The sequence below is a fragment of the Artibeus jamaicensis genome, unplaced genomic scaffold, assembly GCF_021234435.1.
Source record: "Artibeus jamaicensis isolate MK-2021 breed Jamaican fruit bat unplaced genomic scaffold, CSHL_Jam_final contig_685, whole genome shotgun sequence".
Lineage (NCBI taxonomy): Eukaryota > Metazoa > Chordata > Mammalia > Chiroptera > Phyllostomidae > Artibeus > Artibeus jamaicensis.
Genome location: NW_026521924.1, coordinates 35670307 through 35698152, shown reverse-complemented (window position 1 = coordinate 35698152; position 27846 = coordinate 35670307). Strand labels below are relative to the sequence as shown.

General features: G+C 67.2%; 1 protein-coding gene across 2 annotated transcripts; it reads left to right on the top strand.

Moving 5' to 3' along the window:
• Nucleotides 1-2063: 2063 nt before the first annotated feature.
• Nucleotides 2064-10510, top strand: GATA5 (GATA binding protein 5). 2 transcript variants are annotated; one of them, XM_037153586.2, is made up of 7 exons: nt 2064-2289; nt 2470-3013; nt 4160-4335; nt 8083-8208; nt 8496-8583; nt 8841-8968; nt 9242-10510. In XM_037153586.2, exons 2-7 carry the CDS (start codon nt 2491-2493, stop codon nt 9395-9397), a joined length of 1197 nt encoding a protein of 398 aa, XP_037009481.2. In that variant the 5' UTR covers nt 2064-2289; nt 2470-2490; the 3' UTR covers nt 9398-10510. The 2 variants fall into 2 exon arrangements, with proteins under 2 accessions (XP_037009481.2, XP_037009480.2); XM_037153585.2 differs by having other exon boundaries at nt 4046-4335.
• Nucleotides 10511-27846: the final 17336 nt, after the last annotated feature.

Genomic DNA, 27846 nt, shown 5'->3' with positions numbered 1-27846 from the left:
TGCAGGGCTGTGGCTCGGGGACAGGAACCGAGGGCAGCAGCGCCCCGGACACCCCCCCTGCGGGAGGGGCTCCCCCAGACAGAGACGCAGCTGCTGCCTTTCCACCCCTCCCCCCCAGCCTCTCCCCCGGAAACGGTCTCAGCTTTCTAACTGTTGAAGGACGTCTCACTCAGAAACGTGTTAACACAGAAACAGTGGCCAGAGACCACCTCCTCAGGCCTCCTTTTGCAGTCTGGGTGTTTTAATTACCTTGTTCACTTACTGGCTGTGTGACCTCGGGCAGGTCTGCTAACCTCTCTGTGTCGTTTCCTCAGCTGTAATGCGAATAACCGCAGCACCGTGGGCCTCCTGAGACCCATGAGAGAACTCAGTGGGCACAGCAGGGGGGGTGGAGGGACAAAGCACAGCCCCCACCCGCTGCCCGAGCTTGCTCTTTAAGCCCCTCCCTCATGCGCCTCCCCCAGGGCCCCCCAGACTCCAGGTTGGTGGCAGATTTTTCCTTTTGCTCTAGGACTCTTTTCAGGGGAGTGAGTGGGAGTCTCTCACCCCCGTGCTGGCTACACATCTTCCTCTTGCATTTAAACTTTCTGGGTCACCTGGGCTCCCAGGGCCCAGGGGCGGAGCTCGGCCCCTCCAGGGTCTGCCGCAAAGGGGTGAAGGCCGGAGAGGTGGGGCCAGGAGGGCCCGACCGAGCCAGAGAACAGCGAGTGGGGAGAGCGGGAGCAACCACGGGAGACCCACCCAGCCCCACGGACCGGGTCTGAGGGCGGCGGAGAACGGAGTGGCTGTCCGTGGGGAAAGGGGGGCGCTGACCTCACCGAAGGACCCTCTCCCCGGCTCCCCTTCCCAGTGCGGACCTGGGGTCCCCGCCGGAGCGCGGATGGGGACGCTGTTTGTCACGTTCCGGAACAGTCCACCCTGGATGCCTCCACGTGCATCCGCTCGCGCACCTGCCCACTGTCCTCCAGTGGGGTCGGGCCGCCCCGCCGCTCCGGGGCCCACAGCGCCCGGGAGTCCGGGCGCCAGACAGAGCTCTCTGCACCCAGGACCCTGCGTGGAGGGCCCGCTTCAGCAAACGGAAAACATTCAGGGCACCAAGCACCGCGCACAACGGCGGCCCTGCGGTCCTGTTCCCACCTGGCGGTGCAGCCGCTCAGGGAGCCTGGGGGGGGGGGAGGGGAGGGGGGTGGCTCGGCTCCGAGTCAGCAGAGCTGAGCCGAGACCACCGGGCCACCCCGCTGCCACCTCTCACCCGTCCATCCGGAGGCACCGCAGGACTCCGGGTCCCCAGAGGGCAGGAGAGTGAAAGTCCCACCTACCGGCGAGGCGAGGGTCTGGGCTGGGGCCTGGCGGAAATCGGGCGTTGCGTCTGGCTGGGTCTGACAACCCCCCTCGACGCCCCCAGCTCCCCACGCCGGGAACGCGACTCGCAGGTGCCCTCCTCCGGCAGACACTGAGGAACCCGCGCGACCCCCGCCGACCTCGCGCCCGCGGCGGCGGTCGCACTCCCAGCACAGTCCCGGGGACCCTGAGGCCCGCGGTCCCCATGGAAACCGGATGCCTGCGCTGAGTCGGGAGCCCAGGGGCGCAACGCAGGGACCTGGCCCCACCGCCGCTGGTCGGCGAGCGCGGCACGGACTCATCCACAGGCACGCGAGGTGCACCAAGCCAGCCTCTCGGAACCCGGGCTGGCAAGGAAGGCGGGTGGGGCTCCGCGGGTGTCCCCCCCCCCAACAAATTGAGAGTAGTCTCCCTGCCCCGCTGCCCCAGTCGTCACGGAGCACCGGCCCGCCACTGTCATCTGCGCCAGCTGGGACGCAGCGCGGGTCCCGAGAGCCCTGCGCCCTGGTCGCCCTCCTTGCGCAGCCCCGAGGGCCCGGTCTGCGGGAGTCACGTGGCGCCGCGGCCGCAGCCCCAGCGCTGACCCCGCGGGGAGGGAGTGCAGGGCGCGGGCAGGGAAGGGGCGGCGCGGCGGGGGCGGGCCGGGGCGGGGCGGCCGGAGGGCCCGGGATTCCCTGCGGAACCGAGCAGGCTCCGGCTCCCAGTCTCCAGACCGTCTGTCACCCGCCCACTGCGACCGCCGCGCCCTCGGGGCCTCACTACGAGCGGGCGAAAGCCCCAGCCGGGCTTGTCGCAGCGCGCCCTCCCCGGCTTGGTGCCTCCTCCTAGCTCGGCGGAGCCTCAGCGCCCCGGCCCTGCACCCTGCGGACCTGGGGCCTGACCCGCCGCTTTTTCGAAGCCCACGCGGATCCCACGCCGGGAAGCTCGAGAGCCCGGACAGTGGAGGAGGTGAGCTCCGCGCCTCGGCTGCACCGGGGCTGCCCCTCGCGGTCCTGCCCCCACGGGCTCGGACCCGTCCCCAAAACGGCCCGGCTAGGAAGCGGGGAGCGCTGTCCGAGGGGCAGCACCTACCAGGTGGTGGGGGCACACAGCGACCTCGACCCCAACGCCCGTCCCTCTTCTCCGCAGGTCAAGGCCGCCCCCGGGAAGATGTACCCGAGCCCTGGCCAGGCCACCTACCCCGACTCGGGCGCCTTTCTGCACGCGCCGGGCGCCGCCTCCCCGGTGTTCGTGCCGCCGGCGCGCGTCCCCTCCATGCTGCCCTACCTGCCCACGCGTGAGCCGGGTCCCCAGCCCTCCGCGCTCGCAGCGCACCCGGGCTGGGCGCAGGCGGCCTCGGCGGACTCATCGGCCTTCGGCTCCGGCAGCCCGCACCCACCGGCCTCTCAGCCGGCCGGGGCCACCAGCTTCTCCTTCCCGCACAGCGTCCCGGGGCCCGGCGGTGGCGGCGCGGGGAGCCGGGATGGCGGCACCTACCAGGGCGCGCTGCTGGCTCGCGACCAGTACCCGAGCCCGCTCGGGCGGCCTGGGGTCGCCTCGTACCCCGCCGCGTACCCGGCCTACGTGAGCGCCGAAGTGGCCCCGCCCTGGGCCTCCGGACCCTTCGAGGGCGGCCTCCTGCACAGCCTTCAGGGCCGCCCCGCTGGCTTCCCCGGCCGCAGAGCCGCGCTGGGTGAGTGCAGGGCCGGGGCAGCTCCTCGTGAGTCCTCGTGGGTCCCGGGGCGCAACCTGCTCCGGGATCCGCGGAGCTGCCCAGGCCGGGTAGCTCTCGGGCCTGGGGGCCAGAGCCCTGCGTCCTGCAGCGCCGGCCGAGCCTCCGCCCGCCCCTCCCTCGGAGAGGAGGGCCCCGGGTCCTGAATTCCTGTCCCGCGTCAGAAGACAGGGTGTCAGTTCTACTTCCCTTTTACTCTGGATGGTGCCGACTTAGAGCCTACCTGTTCCACGTGGTTGTGGAAAGTTTGGGAAGTGACTTTATAAAGTTCAGAACGCCAGTTTCTTTAACTGAGTGGCCACCTTTGTTTCTGTTCTGGAATGTTTACATATTCTATGGTGAGACCTGGTCCCAATGCCGCCCTGCTATAAATTGGGTCATCGGATTCCAGGGCCATAAAGCTGAGAGCACCCCACCCCGTTCCGGTGGAGTCGGGGTCACTGACACTTTCTCACCCCGTGGCCGTGGCCAAAACCCAGAAATCCAGGGCAAAGCCTCTGTTTGCTGCCCTCAGGGCCCGCTCCAGTCACCCTCCTGCTGCCACGGGGCAGCCTTTTGTCCGGCCTCCTCCTCCTCCTCCTCACCAGGCCCCAGGAAGCGGGTCGCTTGCCCCTGCTCCCCCCCCTACACCTTGCGCGGCCCGTGCCCAGCAAGCCTGGGGTCCCTGGGGTCCTGGGGGCTCCACCCCAGCGCCCATGGAGGCCGAGCTGTGCTGCCTCCCACGGTCGCCGACAGTGAGGCCCCTGGTCCCTGCAGGACCTCTGCACCGAGCCCTTCCGGTCCTCCTGCCCCGCAGAGGACAAGGCCCTCGGCCCCTCCCCCCGGAGGACACGCCTGCCTCCCCAGGGGATCAAAATGACGGGCCTCGGTGCCGGACCCCGTCCCCTGTCTTCCTCCCTGAGGTTTAAATTATGAAACCCCCCACTGGGTTACACCAACCCCGAGGAGTGTTTAAATTCCCACAAACCGTCCTGCCTGTCATCTTAAAATTAGATAAAACGTACTTCACAACAAAACAAATGTGCGGCACAGACTGGCGGGGAGAAAGAGCCACAGACGCCCTCCAGGGGGCCGGAGCCCGGCCCCACGCGCTGCCTGTCCCCGCAGTGCCCGACTTCCTGGAGGAGTTCCCCGGCGAGGGTCGCGAGTGTGTCAACTGCGGGGCCCTGTCCACGCCGCTGTGGCGCCGCGATGGCACCGGCCACTACCTGTGCAACGCCTGCGGCCTCTACCACAAGATGAACGGAGTCAACCGGCCGCTCGTGCGGCCCCAGAAGCGCCTGGTGAGTGTGGACCGCGGAGGAGGAGGCGGCCGGCGCTCCCGGGAGGGGCAGCGCCACCACCCGCACAGGGGCCTGGGGGCTGCCGGAGCCCTGGGCGCCCGTGGGGGCGGGTGGGGATGACAGCGTCTGCCTGGCTGGTGTGGCAACAGGGACAAAAGGCCTGCTTCTTGAACTAGCAGCTTCTGGGAGCTCAGCCCTGTGGCCCCCAGGGCGACTGGGGGCGGCTTCTTGTCCGGCTGGGTGGTGGCGGCACCAGGGGACCTGGCGGGGCTGGAGGGGAGAGTGCGGCTGTGTTGAGGTCTCGGGGGTGGGGGGGCAGCCGCCGTCGCCCGCCTGGGGAGCACTCCCTGCCGGACCCTGCGGGGTGGGGGCCGGACCGGGCCCAGGTCTGTTCGGAGGTTCTCAGGGCCGACTGTTTTCACTTTTGGTTCCTTCTCTCGTGCGGCCGGGTGGGAGTTGGGGACTGCAAGCCGGACCTTTGCCCCCAGTGAGGCAGAGTCCCCAGAAGTCACTGTGCTCTCCCCTCCTGCAGGTGAATCCGGCGTTCACTTACTTTTGTGGGTACCCGGAAGGGCCTGGGTTTTCAAACCGTCCGAGGCAGCGAGGCCACGGCGGCCCCACGGAGGCCCGGGCGGGGCTGCGGCACCCGCTGGCCTAACACTCGCCGGCTCTCTCGGGCTCGCTCGATTGTAGGAGCCCTGTCACCGCCAGGCAGCCAGCCGGTTCTGACCGGTTCTGGCTGGTTCTAGTGCGTCAGGCCCTGGCAGGGGTGGAGCCTGGCTGGTCGGTCTCCGGCCGACACTGCGGGGTGGCCCCGCCAGCCTGCTTGGTTGCCTTTCTGGGCTTGTGGGTGCGCAGCTGCAGGACTGTCCTGGAGACAGAAGCCCCCCCCCAGCTCCCCACCTCTGGCTATGGGAGCGTCAGGCTCCTGCTCCGAGTCCCACACCGGGCAGGCGAGGAGCAGGGTGGCCCGGTCTGGCTGTTCCCAGGCAGCCACTGTTTTTTCCTCGGCTCAGGCCTGCAGCCTGGGGCCCCGTGGGTCCCCAACCACACTGTGCCGCTCGGAGAGAGTGGGCCCGTAGCGTCCACGGCACCCCACACTTAGGTCTCTGCCCTGCATTCGTGCCCCTACCTGCCCCCCCCCCCGTGCTGTACTGGCAGGTACCTGGTGTGGCCCTCACTGCCGGGGAGACTGAGGCTAAGAGGGACAGGGTCCCGGGGACTGCAACCCAGATCTCCTGACCCCAGGCCCAAAACGGAGTGCCGGACACATAGGCCACCAGGATGGGAAGGTGTCCCCACCCTTTGCAGGGCTCACCCCCCAGCAGAAAATTCCTGGCGTGCAGGGGGGTGGATGGGGCTGCTGTTGAAGCTTTGGGCCATGTACCCTCACGACAGCCAGTGACGAGTCTGGGGCTCAGAGAGGGGGCCACTCCCCTGGGCTGACAGCCGGCAGCCGGCAAACCTGGACGCTGAGCAGCGGTGCCTGCCTCCGGGCCCCCTGCGTCCCCCTCATGCTGAGCCCCCTGCCCTGGGTCTCCTGGCCCAGGCCCCGGGAGGCGAAGTCAGGAGCTGTCCCCGCGCCTGCGCCAAAGGCTAAAAGAAAGCGCCAGCTCTGCAGGGCTCAGGGCCTTGGCTGGCCCTTTGGACAGTGAGGTCTGGGCGCTTGGCCTGCTGTGAGGTGGAGCACCCTGCGTGACCGCTCACGTCCCCAAGGCCACGGGCCATGGAGGGCGGACGGTCTGACCACCCCTGTATCCAGGACGGCGCAGACCCGAGTCTGTTTGCCGAGTGGGTAGGGGTCAGGGGACTTCCCCATCTTCCCCAGGCAGGCCCCTCGGGGTTCACTCTGACTGGCACTGGGAGCCCCACTGGCTTTCACGGAGGGCGGCCCCTGTGGCTGGTCCTGGCGGGGACAGATGGAAACCCAGAGACGCGCGCAGGGTCCTGAGCCCACAGCCTGATCCGCAGGGCTCCCTGCCACGGAGCGGCCGGGCCAGTGGCCCTGGACTGGCCGCCACTTCACTGGGTCCCTGTTCCTGCATGGGGCACAGGCCCTGAAAGCTGGTCACCAAGGACACAGGAACCTAACAGGGACGACCTGCCCCCCGCCCTGCAGGCGGCGTCTGTGCTGTCTTTGGTGTCCTTAGTCACCGAAGGCTGGAGGGGCACCTTTGCCCTAAGCCACCCCCAGGGGCTCCCCACCAGCCTGCTCGTGGGGCCGGGGCGCTGCAGCCCCAGCCACCGCCCCCACCAACATGGGGGCCCACAGCCAGGGCCAGGGGACCCCAGGTTCACTGGTCTGTGAAGGCCCTGGTGCCAGCACCTGGAAGCAGCCTGGCCGTGCGTGGGACCCGGCGTCCTTGCTGAGGGAGTCGGACCTTGACTGGGGCCCTGGGGCGCACGGGCCCGGCCTCGCCTCCTGGACTCTCGTCCCCACGGAGTGTGAAGTGTGCCCTGAGCCCTTGGGACGAGGCTCTATGGGGTGGCACCTCCCCCATGTCCAAGAGGCCCAGGGGCCCTGTTTCGAGGCTGCTGTGAGTGGGACCTGCAGGCTTCCTGTCCCTCGTCCCCGTCCCCAGGGGCCTTTCCACGTCCCTGCTCCTCCCGCCGCTGCCCCCCCCCTGCCGCCCCACCCTGACTTCCTCGGATGTCCCAGAGCTGGGGTGGCCTGCTGCAGCCAGCAGGCTTTGAAGTTCCACTTCTTTGGGAAAAAAAAACAGACTGTAAAAGAAAATAAAACGCAGACAATCAGCCTGGAGGGGCGGGGGCCTGGGGGGCGGGGCTGCCAGTCCCCAAGGGGGCGAGGAGGGCAGTTGGGGACTTGGGGACGCGTCCCCGCCGTGTGTCCTGAGAGGAGGCGGTTCTGCCCTCTCGGGGGGCACCGGGCCCTCAGCACCTCTGAGACTCAGTTTCCCCTCTGTGAACCAAGTCTGGCGAGGGGGGAGGGCAAGGTCAAGGAGCAAACGCTTTGGGTTTTTTCAGTTATTTTCCCCCCATTTTCTTAACTTTGGTTTAACTTCCCATTTCTCTGTAAAAATAATTTATTGTATGTTCTCTATCACCCCGTAACCCCGTCTACCCCTCCCTGCGATCGCAGAATCACTTTCGAGTCCCTCAGTCCTTCTTCCTTTTCGCTCACTCGCGTCGCCCCCTCCCCTCCTCCCGTCTCGTTTCTTCACTCGGACCCTCCTCACTGGGAAGCGATTCAGACGTGGCTTGCAGGTGTCCCCTGACACTCCCGGGGGCCTGTCTTTCCACGTGCACAGGTGCTGCGTGCAGACCACCTCCTGTGGGGCACCCTCTGTGTGCCAGCTTCCAGCCCCCGGGGGCAGACGGGAAGGAGAAGGGGGTGGGGAAGGGGCCCGTGTCCAGTAAAAGCAGCTGCTTTCCCAACCAGGCCAGGCCGTGGCCACAGGCTCCCGGTGGAGACACATCCACCAGGTTTGGGTTTCTGTGGGAGCTGGTGCCGGGTGCGGAAGCTCCCAACAGACCCCCAAACCCCCTCCCGGGCCACTCGCAGGGGCCGACTTGTGCCCTTGACTGCTGGCCACAGCCTGGGGGAGGCGGATGGTCAGCCAGGCTGGCCACACACGGTCACTGCGGGGGGAAGGGTCCTCCGGGCGCTGATAGATGGGAAAACTGAGGCTGCCCCACCCTCCGCGCTGGCCCCAAACCCTCCCGGCCGCGTCCCCCCTGCTCCGGCTGCGCCCAGCGCCGGCTCACACTGGCCTCCCCTGTCCACAGTCCTCGAGCCGCCGGGCCGGCCTCTGCTGCACCAACTGCCGCACGACCACGACCACACTGTGGCGTCGCAACGCAGACGGCGAGCCGGTGTGCAACGCCTGCGGGCTCTACAGGAAGCTGCACGGGGTGAGCGGGGCCGGGGGGTTCTGGGGCGGGCCCACTGAGGCCCGGCGCGGAGCTGAGGCCGTCTGCCCCCGTGTGGACGCTTGGTCTGCCTCTGCATCGCCCCCCATCTGAGGGGATGGCTCTGCCTCCCCTCCCACCTCAAGGAGGGCACCAGGGGCCTCCGCAGCACCCCCCCCAGGGCTGTGAGGACACCTGGGCTCCAGGGGCGACTTGCCAGGCGGGCGGTGGTGCGGGGGCCTGGGGTGGGCGGGGAGAGGAGCCCGCACCCAGCGGCCTGTCTCTGCCAGGTGCCCCGGCCCCTGGCGATGAGGAAGGAGAGCATCCAGACGCGGAAGCGGAAGCCGAGGAGCGTGGCCAAGACCAAGGGCTCCTCAGGTGCAGGGCCAGGGCCTGCCCAGACGACCCCCAGCCCCTGAGATGGCCCCGGCCCCGCTCGTGGGCTCATGGTCTCCCCGTGGGCGCCCCGCATTCTACCACAGAGATTTACACGTTCGGGGCCAGTGCTGTCCCCTGAAGTGCGAACACCCCTACTCTGTCCGGGGACCACTTTGGGGGGCGGGGAGGGACTGAAGCAGCCCCCGCGCCCCTCACTTGCTGCGACCCCACCCGTCAGCACCCTCCTCTCCTCCCAGGGTCCCCCGGGAACGGCACAGCCTCCCGGCCGCCCTCTGTCCCCAACCCTGAGGATGCAGCGGCCAGTTTGAAACCAGAGGCCAGCCTGACGTCCCCTACCTGCCCTGGGCCCAGCGTCACCTCCCAGGTAAGGCAGATGAGGTGGGCAGGTGTCCAGAGCTGCCTCCAGGTACCTCCTTGGGGAGCTGTGACCTCCTGGCCAGGTCACGGCCACCTCGGTCCTCTCTGGGAGCTCAGGGCTGGCCACACGTCCAGTCACTGGTACCTAGAGGTGACACGGTCCAAGAGCCAGGGACCCCCACCCCATTCCAGGAGGGAGGAGACCCTCAGGGTGAGGTCTCCTGACCCCACATGAGCCAGTGGGACCCCACGCTCCCAGCATCCCCTGTCCTCCCTGCAGGCCTCCAACCAGACGGATGAGCCCCTGGCCCCCAGCCACTTGGAGTTCAAGTTCGAGCCTGAGGACTTCGCCTTCCCCTCCACGGCCCTGGGTCCCCAGGCTGGCCTCGGGGGGGCCCTGCGCCAGGAGGCCTGGTGTGCCCTGGCCTTGGCCTAGGTCCCCAGTCACCCGCCAGACCCGCCTCGTTGCCTGTCGCTCCGGCCCAGGGGACAGCCCACCGGGCCCACCTGCCGGGAGAGACAGGAGCCAGCAGGACCACTAGGCGCTGAGTCCCCTTGGCATGTGGTGGGGAGGCCTGTGCAGGTGGCTGTCAGGCCCGGGACAGGAGGAAAGCGCAGGGACAGAGGCCGAAGCCCCCACACGCAGCAGGGGACCCCCAGACGCGGCGGGAGGCTGGGCACCACGCTGACCGGGCACCCACGGCCACCCGAGCCTCCATGGTCAACGCTCGCCGCCGTCACCTGTGCAGGGGTTGGCCCTTCCCCGAGCGGCCATCACTAGTGTGCGCGGACGGTGTTCCCAGAGGGACGGTGAAGGACCTTGTTCTGGCCGAGTCGATGTGCGTGAGCCTCTCTGACGGGCAGACCGAGGTCCCCGAGCCCCGCGGGACCGGTCCTCGGCTTGTCTGAGGTCCCAGCAGAATTGCTCACCGACAGCCTCCCTCCTCCAGAAGCCCCTCCCAGGGTCGGTGACAAAGAGACTGGCCCTTTGGGCTTGGCAGCACCCTGGGGGGGGCGCTGGTGCGAGGCTGCTCACAGCCTGCTGTCGGGGCAGCAGGAGGGAGTGGTGGGGAGTGGGGCGCACCCTCCCCAAGGCCACGGTCACGTGGACATGGACTCTGCCTTTCTCTAACACGACCTCCTGGTTTCCCCAGGGAAATCAGAAATGGCAATTTTTTATTTTTAATGTAAAGCCTTCCAATTGAAAGCTTCTCTCCCTTGACTCCTAACTTGATTCAAAAATCTTAAAAAATTTTTTTATTTATTGATTTGAAAGAGAGAGAGAGAGACATCGATTTGTTGTTCCACTTATTCACACACTCGGTTGCTTCCTGTTCGTGCCCTGACTGGGGATCGAACCCACAGCCTTGGCATCTTGGGATGACACTCCCACCCAACTACCCAGCCGGGGCCTGACTCAACGCTCTTTTGATGCCGTGAGTGAGCTGCCAGCCGGCCACCACCGGGCTGCCCTGGTGGTCGCCCCTGGCGTCCCCCGGGGTCCAACCCGGCCAGTGTCTGCGCGACATCCTTCGTGGTTTTTTTTAGAGATGAGCGAGGCTGTAAGGAAAATGTGAAATAAAGAGCTTGCCTTCGCCTCCCCGTCCCGTCACCCGTGGGACTTCCTGGCCTCAAGGCCACAAGCCCAACCTGCAGACAGCCCCTTTCAGAAGCCCATCCCAGGGCCCCCCTGCTGGACCTCGGTGGCCACTCAGAGTCCCGCCAGAGGGGCCCCTGGAGGTGTCTGCAGGCCTGGGTGCCGCTAAGGAGCAGGGCACCTTCAGGGTTGCCCTCCAGCCTTGTTCTGCCTCTGTGAGTCCGGGATTCCGGCCCCCCCCCCCCCTCCCCGTGCAGAGCAGCTGCAGGACCCTCCCTCAAGGAGCCGATTAAAAGCTGCGTCTCAGGGCCCGGGGCCAGATCGGGAGTGGCTGGAGCCCGGGAAGCCGCGTGCTCCCCAGCCCCCCCCCCCACCCGCCCAGTGCCTGCAGCGGCCACACAGGGCATCAGGTGGCCAGTGCCCAGCTGCAGAGGAGACCCCTCCAGGGAGGGCCTGTCAGCTCACAGCCAGCGTCCTGCGCAGGAGGGCCAGGAGCAGGCAGTGTCTGCAAGGCCACCCCTGGGGCCGGATGTGAGACCTCTGCCACCTGGTCTCCATGCCGACAGCCTCCCCGGGGAGAAAACTGAGGCACAAAGCGGTGAGGGGGTCACCTGTGTCCTCATCCATCCCCGTAACTTGCTCTTCCCCACTCCGAGGGGGTGGACACCTGGTGAGAGAATCGGAGGCACCAGGTGACATGAGGTGCCAGGTCCCAGCAAGGCTGGAGGGGACAGTGCAGCACCCTCACAACGCAGTGCTGCCCCTGGGGAGCCAGGTGGCTCCTGTCGGAGCATCAGTCCCCCCCGGTGCTCGGGGGGGGCGGGGCGCGTGCTCATGCCTGGCTCTGCGGTCCACACTCGTGTGTGGGGGCCCCGGGCCCCGCGAGTCCCTGGGACTGGAGGCCGTGCTTGGTGCTGAGCAACCCGAGGAGGCTTCCCGGAGGTGGCCACAGTGGGCAGGTAAACGGGGCAGGTCCCCACAGATGGAGGGAGTGAACTTGGCAAAGACAGAAAAAGAGGCCATCTCTCCTGCCTCTTTTTGTCATTTTTAAGAACGTGCCTTGGATGGGGGGGCCAAGCCCCCCACCTCTGGCCACGGACATGTTGCTGCTATATTTAAGCCTTTCTCCGGAGTCACCGCTTGTGTCGGAAGCCGTCAGACCTGCAGCCTTAATATAGCCACCGAGCACCCCCTTCCTGCAGCTCTTCCTCCCGCCCCTGCCCCCCAGGCTCTGCCCGCTGGGCACAAACAGCTGGACGCCGGGAGGCTGGCAGGCCTAGGCAGCTGGAGCCTCTTGTCAGAGCAACAGGACGGAAAGGAAGGCCACCCTGTGGGCGCTGCCCGCCTGTGCCCACCATGTGCCCGGCCTCCCAGGGAGGCTGGGGGGCCGCCCACCCTGCCCCGTCCCCCCAGGCCCTGTCCCGCGTCCCTGGGGAAGGGGAGACCCTGCCAGGGAGGCAGAGATGGACGGACAGAGCGGGGGAAGGGGAGGCAGCCAGGCCCCTCCCCGGGGTTCCTTCAGCCACCACCTGCTCCCACCCTGCCGGCCTTTCACTCGGTTGCTTCACTTCCGACCCAGAGCAGCGGCCCAAAGTGCCCCAAGGACAGCCCTGCAGGCTGCTCCCCCACCACACAGGCCTTTGAGGACCGAGTCAGAGGCTCTCATCGCCCGCCGCTGTCCCCAGCGGGCTGTCTGTCACATACAAGGGTGCCCTTCTCCCCTGGGCCCTCGGACCAGCGTCCCGCTGGCCAAGCGGTGCCCCGACCCCAGAGCTCCCGTGGGTTGGTGTCCCCTTCGCTGGCCTCTCACAGAGAGGGCTCAGACCCTCCTGCAGGACACGGCGGGGCTCACCTGCAGGGTCAGCGCTCTGGGGAAGCCACAGGGGCACCAGCCTTTGCTGTGCCAGACCGGGAGAAGGCCAGTGGCTGCCGCCCCCGCCATTCTGCCCCCAAGCCCGGGGGAGGAGCGAGACCTGCACACTCCCCGCCGCTCCTTCCTTTGCCACACACCTGGGGGCTGCGTGTGGACGGGGCCCAGGAAGGGGCTGCCAAGACCCCCCAGGTCTGGGACCCCCCCCAGGGACCCCTTCTGGAAAACAAGAAGCCAGAGGGCCAGGGACCCCTGAGGCTGGGAGGTGCCCTGCTCCTCACCCACCCACATCCCAGTAGGGGCTGGGCAGGCCCCAAGGAGGGGGCCGGCTGAGCCCCCAGACCCATCGGAGCCAGAGTGGGCGTAGCTGGCCCTCGACGGCCATACGCAGGCCACGGCCGGCAGCCCCCCTACAAGGCCCGCCAAGATGTTGACACGGGCGGCTCCAGCCGTCTTATTTATTATCTGATAAAGGGCTCTCGGCACCGCCGTGGACAGCGTCTGGCCACACTGGGGCTGGGGGAGGGAGCAGTGGGCGGCCGACTGTGGCCAGAACAGGCCTCCCCGCCGGGCTCCAGGGTGCACAGAGGAATCTGGGCCCTCCTCCCCCAGCCGATGGCCTTGCTTCCGCACTGCCCACAGGGCCAGCGGGCCCAGGAGAAGCCCTGCTCCTGCAGGGGCCTCCCCACACCCTGCCTCCTGGGTTTCGTCCCAAGACCTGCGCCCCCTTGCTGCCGGACCCTGCTCTCCCCACCACCGGGTCCCAGGAAAATCCCCCGGCTGAGGCCCTCCGGTCCACCCACCCAATATCGCCACAGCCCATCCCCCACCCTCCGCCTGGCCCAGAGCTCGGACTTCCCATGATGCAAATCTGGGTCTGTTTCTCCTCTGCTTCCAAAAGCTCCGGCCCGGGTGCCGCTCCGCTGGCCACAGCCTCAGGGCTGCCCCCCCACAGCGCCCGCGTCCACTCTCCTGGACCCTTGGCCTCTGCACCTCTGCAGGCACCGTTCCCTGTGACCAAGACACCCTTCCTCGTCTGCGCCAGGGACATGGGACTCGGGGTCAAGGACCTCTGACACCTCCTGGTCGCGAGCCTTTCTCTGGCAGCTGGGCGGTGGTAACCCAGAGTCCTCGCCAGCTGGAGGCCCACCCCCACCCCAGGGCCGCTGCGCACAGAGGGAGCACCCTTACCTGCCCCCGAACAGGCATCAACTCAGCCACCTGGAGGCTGTGTCCTGTGAGCCGCGGAAGGCCAGAGTCCTGAGAGTACCGAACAGTGCCAGCTTGTTCTAAAGTATTTTCCCTGAACCTCCCCCCAAACAGGCTTTTATAACCAAGGGGACCACAGACAGGGCCTCCACGGGGTCTCCCCAGCCAGCCTGCCCACCCCCCCTCACTGCCCCCTCGTGAGGGGTGGGTCTGCCTGGGAGGGGCAGGTGCGGGGCTCGGGGACAGGCAGAGACCGCCTAGGGCCACCCGGCCACAACCCAAACAGGTCTCCCCTGGGAGCCTCAGCAGAGGCAGGTGACGGCACTGTCCCTTCTCCTGGGGCTTTGAGAGGCCCGGGGAGGCAGGGCAGGCCAGCTCCCAGCCCAGAGGTCCCCCTTGGACCAGTGACGCTGCCCCCCCGCTGGCCACTTCGAGCCTGTGCAGCCTCAGCTCCAAGGCCGCCTCTTCAGCCCGGCCCTGCTCGTCCACACTGAGCCAAGCAGAGAGCTGCTCCCCCGCCCCAGCTTCTCTCCCGCACCCTCGGCCTTCCCAGCACTGGGGCGCCCATCACCGCGGAGTGGCTGCCCCCATGCTCCCCGGTCTGGCCCACTTGAAAACATCTTCCCTGGGGACAGGGCCTTATCTGTGTCCCTGCAACGAGCCCAGCACCCGCTGACATCCTGGATGCGGAAGACACACATGAATAAACCGGGAGTCTGTTCCCGGCTGACCTGTGGGGGGTGGGTGCTCACCAGCCCCCCACCGGAGCCCCTCCATGTGCCACAGGGGTGGTGGGGACAGAGGAAGTGAGGCCAGGTCCCCAGAGGAGGGTTTTTGGGGGTGGTTCATGATGTCTATGCTCCCAGAAACAGCAGATGGGGGCAGGGAACCCCATCCCCCCAAGCCCGAGGGAGGGGAGTGTGCAGTCTGGGGCCGAGGTTGTCCCAGCCCAAGGCAGGGACAGCGGCCCTCACCCTCCACACCGGACAACCCGTGCGTGCCGTCAGAAGGGGCTCCCTCGTTCGGGCACCGGACAGGGAATGTGCAGCCCCCTCTCCCAGGACCACCTGCCGCCCCCTCCGAGGCCTCAGCGGCGAGGCCAGTTTGGGCGAACGTGGAACCCAGGCCTGTCCTGGGTCACAGGCAAGGGGGGGCTTGGCATTCTGCCCCCCGCCCCGGCCCCCAGACAACCCTGTGCGCAGAGCTGGGAAAGGAGGGGCCGCTGGAGGGGCCTTCCGAGCCAGCACACTCAGGGCGGCCACGCGGAGCCGTGGACACTGGCCAGGCCGAGTCTGCCGGGTTCTGGTTCCCAGAAATTTGGAAATGACTCCGGGTGAGCAGGGACGGGGGCCCTAGCAGGGTCTGAGGGCTTCGCGTCTGACCTCTGAACTCACTATTTCTGCACCCGTCTCTCGTGTGTGAAACGTGCCAAGTCGTTCAACATAAACATTTCAGGGATTGCACAACTGTCACACCCTGTTCTGGCCTGTCTTTCTTTCTTAATGTGCAGAGAACCTCAGAACATGGCCGTGGGCAGGCCCCTTGCCCTTGGCCTCCAGGGGCTCTGGGGGCCGGGGCTGGGGCAGGTCAGGTTGTGCGCGCCCACAGGAGGGACTGGGAGGGAGGGGCGAGGTCGTGAGGGGCGGGCAGGGCACGCAGAGACCCAGGGGACAGAGGGAGGACCACACGAGGCTCCGGGCCTGGGGCCCCACACCACCTTTGGTCTGACGGCCACAGCCACCCCTTTGCTGGTGGCCTGGCCTGGGGCGATGATGGCCACTTGGCCGAGAGGCGGTCAGGGCGGGCAGCAGCAGACCACCCCTGATGACAGGACAGCAGGTGAGGAGTAAAGATTCTGCAGGAACCGCGAGGACCCTTCATGCCAGGCCAGAACCTGCCATGCTCCTTTTGTAAGCGTCTCCTACGATTTCAAAATGGGGCGAGGGGCGCCGGAAGCATCAGGGAGGGGCCACGACACCAGCCCGGACCCCCCTCCTCACTCCCACTGATAGGTGAGCCCCCCGGGGGAGGGGCTCCCCCTTGACCCCTGGGTCTCCCCCCAGGCAGAGCTCAGAGGTCACCGCAGGGCTCTGCCCCTGGGACTGAGCACTGCCTTGACCCGCCTAGGAGACTGCGGGGCCGGGCCCCCCACACACATGGCGTTCACAGCACATCCGTCACCCTCAGGGTCAGGGGCTGGGGAAAGGGGGACAGATGGGGTCAAGGCACAGTGCGGAGTGTGATTTCCTCAGCCAATCGGGGAACCGTGATGAACGGCTTTGGGGACCCTTCCCTCGGGGACCACCTGCCTCGGTCCCGAAGCATCTCATGGGGGACAGTTGCCTCCACCCTGAGCCCTCTGAGCCCCGCCCTCGCTGCGGAGCCCCGAGTCCTGGAGCCGCCACTGGGACGTCGAGGAGAGCGTGACAACGTGTTTCTGAAGCTTCCAAACCAAACTCAGAACACGCGTGTCTCGGCGCCTCCTGCTGGGGTCCCGGCAGTCCGAGCCAGTGTGACCGACGGCCGCCCCCTGGCCCGTGCTCTGCCCCAAACCTCCGCCCGGAGTTTCCGCTGAGAGAGTCGGGAGCTGCCCCCTGGCCCCAGGACCCCTCCAAAGGCCCCTCAGCTCCCTGGCCGCTCCTCGCTTGAAAGCGCCCCTCCCGGGTCAAGCCCTGAGCGTCTCCTGCGTGCGGTCCTGACTGTGCAGCGCCCGCAAGCATCCACAGCCACCCACCCATAAATCTCCCTTGTTTATTTTATGAATGAGAAGGGACATTAAATACTCAGATAAAGTCCATCCAACGCACTGCCAGGCCCAGAGACACTTAAAGTCAGGCTGGCCTCTCTGTGGGGGCCCTGAGAGAGTTTGTGGCCAGGCCCCGGGGTCTCTGGGCAACTCACAGCATCCTCAAGCCACGCCTCAGGGCCACATGGCGGCCTGCGGCTCCCGGGGAGAGACCGGGCGCATCCAGGGCAGAGAACTGGCCCGGCTTTCACAGGCTCCTGGAGCTTCAGGGGGAAGCTGCACAGACCCAGGCTGGGAACTGGCCACCTCTGACGTGGCGGATGGAGGGCGAGTGCTCAGCCCGGCTGTACCCGAATCCTCACCCTCAGACAGCCCTCGGTGGCCCTGCTTGCGTCCTTGAAGAGTTTCACAGGGACCATGCGGCACCTCAGCCACCAAAGAAAGCACAGTCCGAACCCCGCAGCCGGTCTGGGCTCCCATCCACTGAGCCGCCGGCTGCGGTCAGAGGCCTGGCTCCGGGCCAGAGATGAAGGCCCCACCTGGGCCCTCCCTGTGCACCCCCAAAAATGAGGTGCAGCCCCTGGGAGTCAGGAAGAGGGAGGCTGCTCACAGATACTAGAGACCCCACCCCGGCCCACCCCCTCATCCCACACCATGGACCGTGGGGCCCCCGACTCTCCCGGGGGACTCGGGCACTGCCCCTCCCTCCCAGCCCTCACACACCTGCCTGCTTCCCTAACTGGATAAGGGCTCCCAGCATGGCCCCAGCCCCCACTCCCCTGCCCCCAGCGCTAAGCTCAAGGACTCAGTAAAGGCTGGCCGAGGAGACGAGGGACAGGGAGGGCCAAAGCGCACCCCCGAGTCCTGCAGAGAGGGGCTGGCCCCGGCCCCCAGCTCCCTGGAGACCCGGACAAGCACCGCTCCCTCCCCAGAGAGACGCCCAGAAGGACCTGGACAGGACAGACAATGGCACTAAAAATACCCGCGGGCAGGCAGGATTTCCCAGGGACGTCTGCAGGTTCTGTCCACGGAAGTTATAAATACTGAATAATGTTAATTCAGAGCCGTTCATCACTGGGGACAGCCACGTCCTTTGTGGGGGCAAGGGATGTTTTTCCAGATTGGTAATTCATCACTCTTTTCAGTGAAATCCTGGGATGATGAAAAGGAAACATGAACAAACAAGGGTCCCCCCAGGAGCCACTGAGAGCCAGGCCCAGGGGACCGGGTGCCCAGCACCCCCACCGCGCCCCTGTCAGCTGCCGGCTTGGGCAGCGGGACCCACGTGTCCCCTGGGCTCTCCGGATTGTCCTTGACCTCCCCAAACAACCCGGGTCGGTCCGGCCTCCAGCTTCTGCACCTGGTGCCTCTCCCCCACCACTGGTGACCCCGAAGCCTCCTTCTGCCTCCTGGACCCCCTGCCGTCCGCCCCTCCCTCCCCAGATCACACCCTCTGCCCCCCAGGCTGCCTAGGCCGGTGCCTGCCCTCTGCACCAACAGCTTGCTCCCACCCCGCACTGTCTGCCCAGCCTGGGAAGTCAGGTGGCCCACGTCCCAGCACCCTGCCTGGGTGGGGCAGCCAGGGGTTGATGGCCTTGGTGATGTTGGCCACATGTGGGGCGCATGGGGATCCTAGTGCAAAGGTCCCAGAAGAGAGAAAACCAGTCATAAACCAAAGGGCGGCGTGCCCTGGAAGGAGGGTTCAGGTGGCAGGTGGGGCCCGGTGTCGGGGACCTTGGGGGCCGGGAGTGGCTGCAGGAGGGGCACTGAGCAGTGCCCTCCCTGCACAGCGGGGCCCCTGAAAATGGATGGGGCCAGCGCCCTCCTCCAGGGTGCCTGGGGACAGGCTGCGAATCCTCTGTCCATGGGTGGGGCTGTCTCTGGGGCATCATGCTGAGACCCCCAGCTTAGACTCCCTGCATCCTGGGGCCCTTCTGAGCCCAGTGTGGGACCCAGCTCAGGGCCACGGGCTCAGCTCTGCCTCCAGGGACCAGACGAAAATGCCCAGGGCGCTGGATCAAAGCTTGTGGGAACCAGGGACACAAAAGCCCTTTAGGACTGGCTGTCCCCACACGCACAGCTCCTGACCCGGGGCGCCCAGTGCCCTTTACCACCTCCCAGCCCTGGTCGGACTCAGGGGCCCTGCAGACGGCGTCCGGAGCCCTGGACTGCTGGCTCCTCCCCTCGCGGGGCGGGTGGGCTCTGCCCCCAGCCATTCCCGTTGCAGACCCAACACCCAGCACCAGAACGTGGCCTTACTTGGAAACCCGTGGTTGCAGGTGTCACTAGTTCAGGTGAGGCCACTCTAGAGTGGTGGCCCTAGTCCCACAGGACCGGTGTCCTTATTAGAAGGGACACTGGGACAGACACGCACACAGGGGGGCTGGGGACGTCAGCAGCGCAGCCCCAGAGCTGGAGAGAGGCTGGAGCTCAGATGTCCGCCTCCGGCCCTGGAAGCGGACGCGTGTCTGTGGCTGGAGCCCCCGGTCGGTGGGGCTTCGTCACGGAGGCCGGGACATGCACACACGGCCCCCCCGCCCCCCTCTGCCCCTCCGCGGGGCTGGCCGCCCAGGACACAGGACCTGCCCTGCTAATGGCAGTGATGACAGCGACCCCTACAACCGTTTGGGCCGGGACCTTGTTTTGTAAACCCTCACCCAGGACATGTTTACTGATTTTCACAGAGAGGGAAGCTTTGATCGGTCGCCTCCCATATGTGCCCCAACCAGGGATCGAACCTGCAACCCTGTGGTGCACGGGACGATGCTCCAAGCAGCTGGGCTGCCCGGCCAGGCCTGGGCCCGGATCCTTTCCAGCCAAGTCCATGACCCTCACCACTGTGACTCTGAGCAGCACAAAGGTGGCTCTCTGGCAAGGTGGCCTCGTCTCCAGCCCACGGAGGACGAGAGAACAGGCCCAGAGACCGGAAGGCGAGCGCCCCGCCACACCGGGGCCCCCTGGGGCAGGGCTGGGCTGGCCCCCATCACAGAGGGGCCAGGGCAGCCACCGCAGAGACCACTGCCCCGCCTCCTCACCCAGTTCACGTCCGTCTCGGTCATTACTGCCACCGGGAATGTCCTCGCCACGCGTCCAGGCCGGCGCCGTCCGGGAGAAACTCAGCACAGGCTGCACGTGTCATCTCCGCAGGATCGCGGGCCCGGTAGGGACACCGTGGACACCACTGCGTCATCTCGTTCTCACGTTTGAGTGGGGCCTTCGCGTGCCGCCGTGGGAGTCACAGGGACCGCGCAGCCCAGCCGCCCTGTGTGACTCGGAGCCACCGCGCTGGACGGCACTGGGGTCCTGCCAGGCCGTGGACGCTTCACACTTTTGCTTGGGACTGCGGGACTCGAGGACGAGTGTGCTGCCCCCGCAGCCACGGTCCGTGCCCTGTGTCTTCAGGAGCAGGAGGTGGTTCAGGGCGTCCCTGCCTCCGGGGGGCAGGTGGGATGGAGCCTGGGGGCGGGGGGCAGGTGTGGGGGGGCGGCCAACTCTCCTCCTGGCTGCCTTCCTGGAGGGTAAGAGGGGGGAAGAGGACCTGGGTCCCCTCGGTCTCCCCGTGACGTGCAGTGGGAGGTTCCTGAGCCGGAATCTGGAGATGAGCCTCCGTGGAGAGCCCCGGAGCCGCGTGTCCGTCCGTGATGGATGGGGTGGGTTTTCCACGCAGCCACCCAGAGGGCACCCCAGAGCGGCCGGTCACCCAGTGGGGTGCGGTCAGGCCAGCCGCTGCTGCCAGGCGGAGGTGTCGGCTGATGCCCCAGGGGGCGGGGATGGGGCCTGGTGGGGAGCCAGCAGCCCGGAGGGGGAGACTCACATTTTCCGATGACAGCCGCAGCGAGGCCGCTGGGGGCCGGGCCGATGAATGCAGGGGCCTCTTAACCCCTTCCAGGGTCGGCCTCTGTGGGCCGTGGTCGGGGGGGCCGTGAGGGGCCAGGAGGGCGGACGTGTCCAGGGGACGTCTGCACCAGGAGCCACCTGAGTGTGAGTCTCGCTGCCTCTGAGGGCGCAGGGCTTCCCCAGGGCCTGGCCGGCTCCGGGAAGTGGACCACGGGGTCCTGGCACTGTCACCACGAACCCTGGGCTGAAGGGGGGGCTCGCAGCACAGATGGACGGCCTGAGTGGATTCAGGAGGGAATGAATGAATGAGGGTGCTCAGTCCGGGGGCGGAAGCCCCTGCTCTGTCCCCACATTTTGTCAGAGAGCCCTGCAGTCCAGGGCCTGCATGCACCCCACCCACGGGGCTAGAAACTGGACAGCAGGGACACAGGCCGCCCCTACGAACCCAAAGGTACGAAAACCACGTCGCCAGGAGAGCAGGAGCAGGCTGGTTAGGAGCAGGGATGGACCCAGTCTCTGAACAACCCAGCTGTGTGGCCTTGGATAAGTCACTTAGCCTCTCTGGACCTTGAGGGGTCACAGCTCTGCTCGTGTGACCCCAAGGCTGTCAGCAGGGGGGGCTGTCAGGCAGGTGCTGTGCCATGTAAGGAAGCCTCCTGAACGGTCCACTTCGTGCCAAAACCAACAGCCAAATGGGGCCTTCGTCGACCTCTGTGCCTGGGGCCCACGCTCCCACCGGGTTCCTCAGAGACCCGGCGGAGGAGGCACAGCCCCTCCCTGCACAGCACCACCTGAGACACGCGACAGAACATGCGCGTAGAGAAGGAAACGAGGAGCGAACAGCCTGGCCAGCACTCGGGCTGAGGCAGGCGCGGGCCAGGGAGTGGGAGGCAGCTGGAGGGGGCTGGGGGCGGCTGGGCGTCCCTCCCACGGCCACAGGCCCCAGCAGCCAGGTGGGCACAGCCCAAGGCCTCCTCCCCTCCTTCCTTCGCTCATTCATCCATTCGCTCAGGGAGGGGCGAGGGGTCCCCCGCCCCTGCACAGACTCAGGGGACTCTCCTGCCTCACTTCTGCTGCCCTGAAAGTGTGGGGTCTCCATGTCCCTGGGCGCCCGTGTGCACACCAGCACCCGCACGCTCTGCAGCGCCCCCAGTCTCCCAGGGTCCGAGCCCCAGGTGTGCGGCTGTGCTAGTGGGTACCTCTGGGTACCACGGCCACCCCCCGACCGGCCACAGCCCCACTGCACAGCTAGGGACAGTGACACTGAGGAGGCTGGAGCAGGGAACCCGAGGCCCGCTGGGCTGGTGGCCCACTGGGACCTGTTCTCAGGTGTCCTGACACCCAGGGCCCCGCACAGACAGGACGGGGACACACCCGCTGGTCCCCATCAGGGGGCGGGGCACCCGGCAGCCCACGGGTCTCCCTGACCAGGGTGGACCCCGCCCCCGACCCCTGCAGGCACAGGCGTCTCCAGGCCTGGGTGCTGGGCCCCCGCCGCCACCCCGGCCTCAGCACCAGCGGCCGCCTGGCGCAGACAGGAGGGCCCTCCCCTGCAGAGGCCCCTCGCACCGCCTTTGATCTTCCCCGACGCTCTGGGGGTGCTGCTCCCTGTCGGCCATGACACTGACAGTTGTTTATTAGTTCTGAACCAGCTGAGGTTCACGTCAAACATTCGCATGTTAGAAAAATGTTTATGAAGTGCTATCGCCGTTTATGTAACTGCGTGTTTGGGAGAGCCACAGAGGCCCCGGGACCACACAGCCTTGGCCTCTGCTCGGGCCGTGCCCCCCAGGACCAGGAGGGTCCCTGCCTGGCCCCCACCCCTGCCCCGCTTGCCCCCCGGGTCAGGGGACTGTCCCCCAGGGCCCCTGTGGACTCTCGGGAGCTGGGTTCAGGAAGGCAGGCGCCGACCCACCCCCACCTTCGCCCTGCAGGGACCGGAATGAAGCTCCAGACAGGCCCCCCGTGGGGGGGCTGCAGCCGTGGCTGCTGTGTGGGTGCACTGCCCCGCTCGCTCACTGCAAAGCCCCTCTGTGGAGGCAGGCGCCGGGTTTCTCCCTGGTGCTCTGGCCGACAGCGCTGCGGCCGGGCCAGGGAAAGTTCCCTGCGGGCTCGGTTCCCTGCGGGTCCCCTGCTGAGGCCAGGCTGACCCTGCCTGGGTCCCAGGGACAGGGCAACACAGCCTCTGCCCACCCCACCCGCCGGTTGTCCTCCCCAGCAGGACGGAAAGATGGCAGTGGCCCCTTGCCAATATTTCAAATTCGCGTTATTCATGGCGGGAATGCCCAGGGGGTACAGGGCCCAGACCGGCTGCTCCGGGGATGGGGAGAGCACCACCGCCCACATCCGCCTGTCTGTCTGTCCGTCCCAGAGGGGCCTGCTGAGCTAGAAGGAAGGATGGCTGGGGACGTGGCGGTGTGGCCAGAGCGGCTCCCGGCACACCGAGCTCCAGGAGTCACAGGGTGGGAGGGTCCCACGTGGGGGTGGGGGCCACGTGGCTGCACCCGCCCATCAGCACTGCCACACGCAAGGCCCCAGGGGAGGCGGGCTCAGCAGGACGCCTGAGGTGGGTGCACCGTGAGAGCTGCTCCGCTCCGTACGAGCTCCGGCCGCCCTGGCTGGGGGCTCGGTGGGTTGGAGCGTCACCTGTGGACCAGAGGGTTGTGGGTTCCAACCCCCATCGGGGCACAAATGGGAGGCAACCGACCAATGTCTCTCTCTCTCTCAAATCAAGAAACATATCCTCGGGGAGGATTTTAAAAAATAATAATAAGAGCTCCAACGACAGGGGACAGGAAGGGCCCGAAACCTGAGCACGATACCCCAAACCACCGGAAACAACTGGAGCACAGACCCGGGGCCCCGGCACCGCAGCCGCGCCACGCACAGCAGCCGAGAGGTGCGAACAGCCCGGTGTCCGTCGGGGGCGTGGACAGACAGACTGCGGCCCGTGCCTGTGGTGGAATACTGGTCGGCCATTAGGAGTGAGGCGCAGACACAGCCCGCAGCGAGGATGGGCCCCGGGCGTGCCGAGCGGGCAGAGCCAGACACAGGAGATGGGTGGTCAGGAACAGGCCGCTCCCTCCAGACAGAAGCAGATCGGGGTGGCCGGGGGCTGGGGGGCTGCCCCGTGGGTACGGGTCTCCTGTGGGGTGACGATGTTCTGGAACTAGGCGGGGGGGGCAGTTGCACACCAGCGTAAATGCCGTCCATGCCTCTGGGTTGATCGCTTCAACACGGCCAATTTCGGACTGAAGGAACTGCGCCTTAACTAAACACGGAAACGCCCCCAGCGTGTCAGGAGACCCTCACTCCCGCTGCGCGTCCCAGGGGCGGCCCCCCCACTCTGGCCCAGGACACTGGGGATGGACGTCTTGCCCTGTGCGTCCCACAGACCCCAGCGTGGAGCCGAGCCCCCGGGGCCAGCCACAGCCAGACAAGAAAAGCCGTTCACCCAGACAAGCCCCTCCCCGCCCTCCAGCCCCCGTGAGTGCCCACGGTGGGTGGCTCCCGGAGTGAACCAGGTCCCAGCCGAGGGCTGGGGACCCCAGGAGAGCTGCCCCGACCCCCTGGCTGTCCGCAGTGTCTCCGGGGCCCCTTCCTCTGCAGCTGAGCCGTAAAATAAAGACCTGAATTCTGCACCACCCAGAACCACCGTACGACCCAGAGCTCGGGTGGCCAGGAGACTCTCCTTCCGTAAAGGACTGGGTGACAGCCAGTCATCGGATCGTCCGGCCTGTCACCGGACGGCCAGAGCTTGCGGGAGGCCGGGCGCTGCCTGCCGTGCCCCACCACCCAGGACACACTGGGAGTACCCGCTCCCCAGCAGAAACCTGCTGGGGCACCCACATCCCTCCTCTGGGCCCCCTGCGCATCCCTGGGGCAGAGGCGGGCTCCGGGCTGGCCCCGGGGGTCTCCCAGGGGCCTTGGAGGCTGCCACGCCCACCTGAGGCCGCAGGCAGCCCCCTCCCCACCTTGTCCCTCCAGGGGGCTCAGAGGCCAATCGTGACAGAGAGCCTGACCTCCCTGCCCTCGTCCTCATTATTTAACTGGGCTTTTTCCTGGACATAAAATCCCGACTTTCCATATTTTCAACTCTCCTTCTTCACAGAACAACATTGGTATTTCCCGAGAGACACCGGGGCTGTCACTGTATCTTTATGATGCATGAGCGAGGTCGGAGATGGGTGTGCCGAGGCTCGCTGACGTCACACTCCCTGCTGGGCGGCAGCCCCTGGGGCTGCGGCCTCAGGGTTCGACTCTGTCTCCCTGCCAGGCAGGAGAGCGAGGGCTTGTCCTCTGCAGTGCACCCGCTCCAGCTGGGCCCCTCCCATCACAGCGCCTGCTCCGCCCCACAGCCGCCCCACAACCCCGAGGGCTGGGTCACCCCGACCGACCGGCCAAAGGCGCTCTCCACCCTTCCCCGCAGCTCGAGGAAGCCGGAGGCTGTTCCTCGCAGACCTACGAGGCCCGGGAGCGTTGCCATCGGAGGTCGGGGCTGGTCACATCCGGGGACGAGGAAGCAGAAAAACAAGTTTTCAACTTCCCGGAGCCGGGCGGCAGGGCCCAGAACTACCCGCCTGGCTCCGGTGGGGTCTTGAGGGGAGCATTGCTGCCCCAGGTCTCGGATGCCTCCCCACAGACTGGGGGGTCGGGGCCCTCCCCAGCTGCTGACCCCCAAAACTGCAACAAAAAGCAGCATAATGTGGGAGGACTTTGAGAGGCAGGAACTACCTGGCGTCCACGGGGAGGTCTCTGGTCTAATCCCCACCCCTGCCGGGGCGGCACCCCACTGACCCCCAAGGAAGCTGAGGCGGAGAATGCAGGGCACCCTCTGGTTCTCCCCCAGGCCCTTGGTCCCTGTCCCCAGAGCCCCCACCCCACGGCCAGTGAAGTCTACTTTGGGAGAGGGACACGGTCCCCGTCAGGGTCCAGCTCTCGGTTCTGGGGACCGGGTGCACAGACTCTGAAGTTTGCACAGAGACGAGAGGACGCGGAGCAGCCAGCTGAACGGCGAGGGGGAGAGCGGAGTTGGGGGGCTGAGGCCCCGGCCGTGGGACCGGCTACAAAGCTGCGGTGATCTCCATGGCTTGGTCACCGGTGCAGGGACAGACACACAGACCAATGGGACAGACAGAGAGCCCAGAAACAGACCCTCGCCAGCAGGGTCAGCGGACCCCTGACAAAGCTCGGAGAGGTGGGCCCTCCTCACTCTGCTGCGCCGGCACCGTGTGGTGTTAAGAACAGGCCCCTAGCGCCGAGGGCCTGGGGAGGGAGAGTTGGGGCTGCCTCCCTGCCCCCAAGACATCCCCAGGCACCGCCCTCCCACCGCTGGGCCAGGCCCACACCCGCTCCCTGCCCCTCAGTGGCAGTCTGGAATGCACAGTCCGGGGGAGGGCCCTGCAGGGAGGGTGGGACAGGGGCCCCTGCAGGCCCCCTCTGCCAGGCCTTATTAATAGGTGACCCATTTATCTGGGACCCAGGCTGCTGTCTATCAGTCCAGCAGCACAAACAGAGCCGGGACAGGCTTCTAAAGGTGCTTCCGCAGACGTCTTTGAAGGCTTATCTGCAGCCCCTCCCAGCCAGGGATAAAAGCCGGCTGCCCCACCTCTGGGCCAAGCTTGCCTCTGGCTGCCCCAGCGGACAGGCGCTGGGGGGCACAGACCCCTCCCCAGGCTCCAGGCTCCAGCCCCTCACAGGTGCGGAGCACTCCCTGGTCCAGGGGAGCCCTGAGACGGGCTCTGGGAGCAGCCCCTGACCGCCGGCAGCCCTGGCAGGTGCCACCCAGCCCACCTGGGCCTTGGACTCTGCTGCAGGTGGGCCTCGAAGCAGCACCCCGACCCTGGTGGGGAAGCCAGAGTCTGCAGGGTGGTCCAGGCCATCACCGTGGGCTGGGCCGGGTGCCATCTGAGGGGCAGAGGCTGCCAGGTGAATGCGGCAGCTCCCCAGCACCCGGCTCCCAGGGCGTCAGCAAACCGAGAATGAAGGGGTGAATGAGTGAATGGGCGCAGCCAGGCTGGCTGCCGTCTCCCTGTCCTCAGTCTCTCTGCTGAGTCCGACGGGACTTCCTCTCGGCTGCAGACGACTGAGCCCGGGCCCAGCGAGGCCCGCTCCGTGTGCCATTCTCAGAGCCAGGTGCCCACATGCGATGTCAGGGTCGCGGCCACGCACGCACCCAGGGCCACGCCCAGAGCCAAGCAGACGACCGAGGGGCGGGTCCGGGACCGCTGTGAGAACCCAGAGATGCGCGGTCGAGTGAACAGCGGCCCCGCGGCCCCGCCTCCTCTCTCTAGTGCTGCCCCTCCCTCTTCGAGCGGCTCCCAGAGGCTGTGCCCCCTCTGTGTCCCTGCACCTGTCCTGTCCCCCACTCTGCCTAAGGGCACTCGCAGCCGTCACCAGACCTCCTTTACTTTCTCTTCCCCACAGCACTGGCCCCAGCTCACCGGAGCAGGGTCATCACTAACTCTGGGGCCAGCGCGTAGTGGATGCTCTGTAAACAGCTGCCTGACGGACATGCCAGGAGAGACCTAAGGTGGCCTGGGTCTCACCTGCACCACTGGTCCCACGCCCCCCTGACCATGTGGTGCTCAGCGAACTCCGTCACGCGTGCGGTGCATGAACACTTACATTCCATGTCTACATGTGATGAGGCGCGAGCCTGACGGAGCCATGGGCCTGCACTCCCTCCCGTGGCACACGCAGGCACATGCAAACACCCCGAACTCGCAGCCGGCGGCCCGAGGACACCTCTCACACAGGGTCCAGCCGGGAGGGGGAGGGCCTTGTGCAGGGGACGTCTGGAAAGCTCCAAGGCCTGGCTGACCAGGATGCCCTCCTGAGGCCCCCGGGCTGGGTCACGGGCACCAGTGGCGGCAGGGGCCTCTGGGGAGCAGGAGCGGCGGGGCGGGGTGTGGAGAGGGGAGGGAGGAGGCCTGGGTGGTTGGGGCAGGGAGCGTGTGCGAGGAGGTCTGGGGAGGAGTGTGGTGGGGGCCTGGGCGTGGGGTGCAGGGGCGAAGGTGGGGAGGCTGCTGCCCCTGCAGAGGCCGCTCTCACCCGTCCCAGTGAAGCCACAAGGCCACCACGCGGAGAGCAAACACACAAACCACAGCCCAGCCCCTCCCACAGCCCAGGCGCCCCTGGCCCAGCCCCAGGGCACCCCCAGCCTGCCCCCCTCCACAGGCCTGCCTGCTGCCCTCGGGGGCGGTGCTGGGCAGGGCATCCCCCAGACCCAGCGGGGCACCCTCAGCAGGCCCTGTGCTCCTCGCCCTCACTTTGCAGACAGGGAAACCGAGGCCAGGATGGGAGGCGGGAGGGGCCCCTGCAGGCCTGCCGCCAGGTGACTGGACCAGAGGTCAGCTCCCTCCTGCCTGCCTCCACCCACCCCCAGCGCCCTCCCCCCGCCGTTGGCCCCGTGTTGCAGGCCCCGGATTCTCCTTGTTAACTGGCCAGAGGCCGGGCCACAGGGTATTACGGGGAAACAATCCCATCTCTATGTGGGTTCAGGCCGGACCCGTTCGGCCGCTTTCTTCGCGATGGCAGAACCCGCCAGGCGGCTTCAGGCCGTCTCTGCCCCCTTTCTGCTCCTGGCAGGGACGGCCCGGACCTGTCGAGCGGGTTTGGCCAAAA

Excerpts from the sequence above, each read along its gene's own strand:
- GATA5 (XM_037153585.2), top strand. The coding sequence starts at position 2,491 with ATGTACCCGAGCCCTGGCCAGGCCACCTACCCCGACTCGGGCGCCTTT. Across the intron at positions 3,014-4,045 it reads CGGCCGCAGAGCCGCGCTGG|ATAAAACGTACTTCACAACA; the intron begins GTGAGTGCAGGG and ends TCTTAAAATTAG. Across the intron at positions 4,336-8,082 it reads TGCGGCCCCAGAAGCGCCTG|TCCTCGAGCCGCCGGGCCGG; the intron begins GTGAGTGTGGAC and ends CCCTGTCCACAG.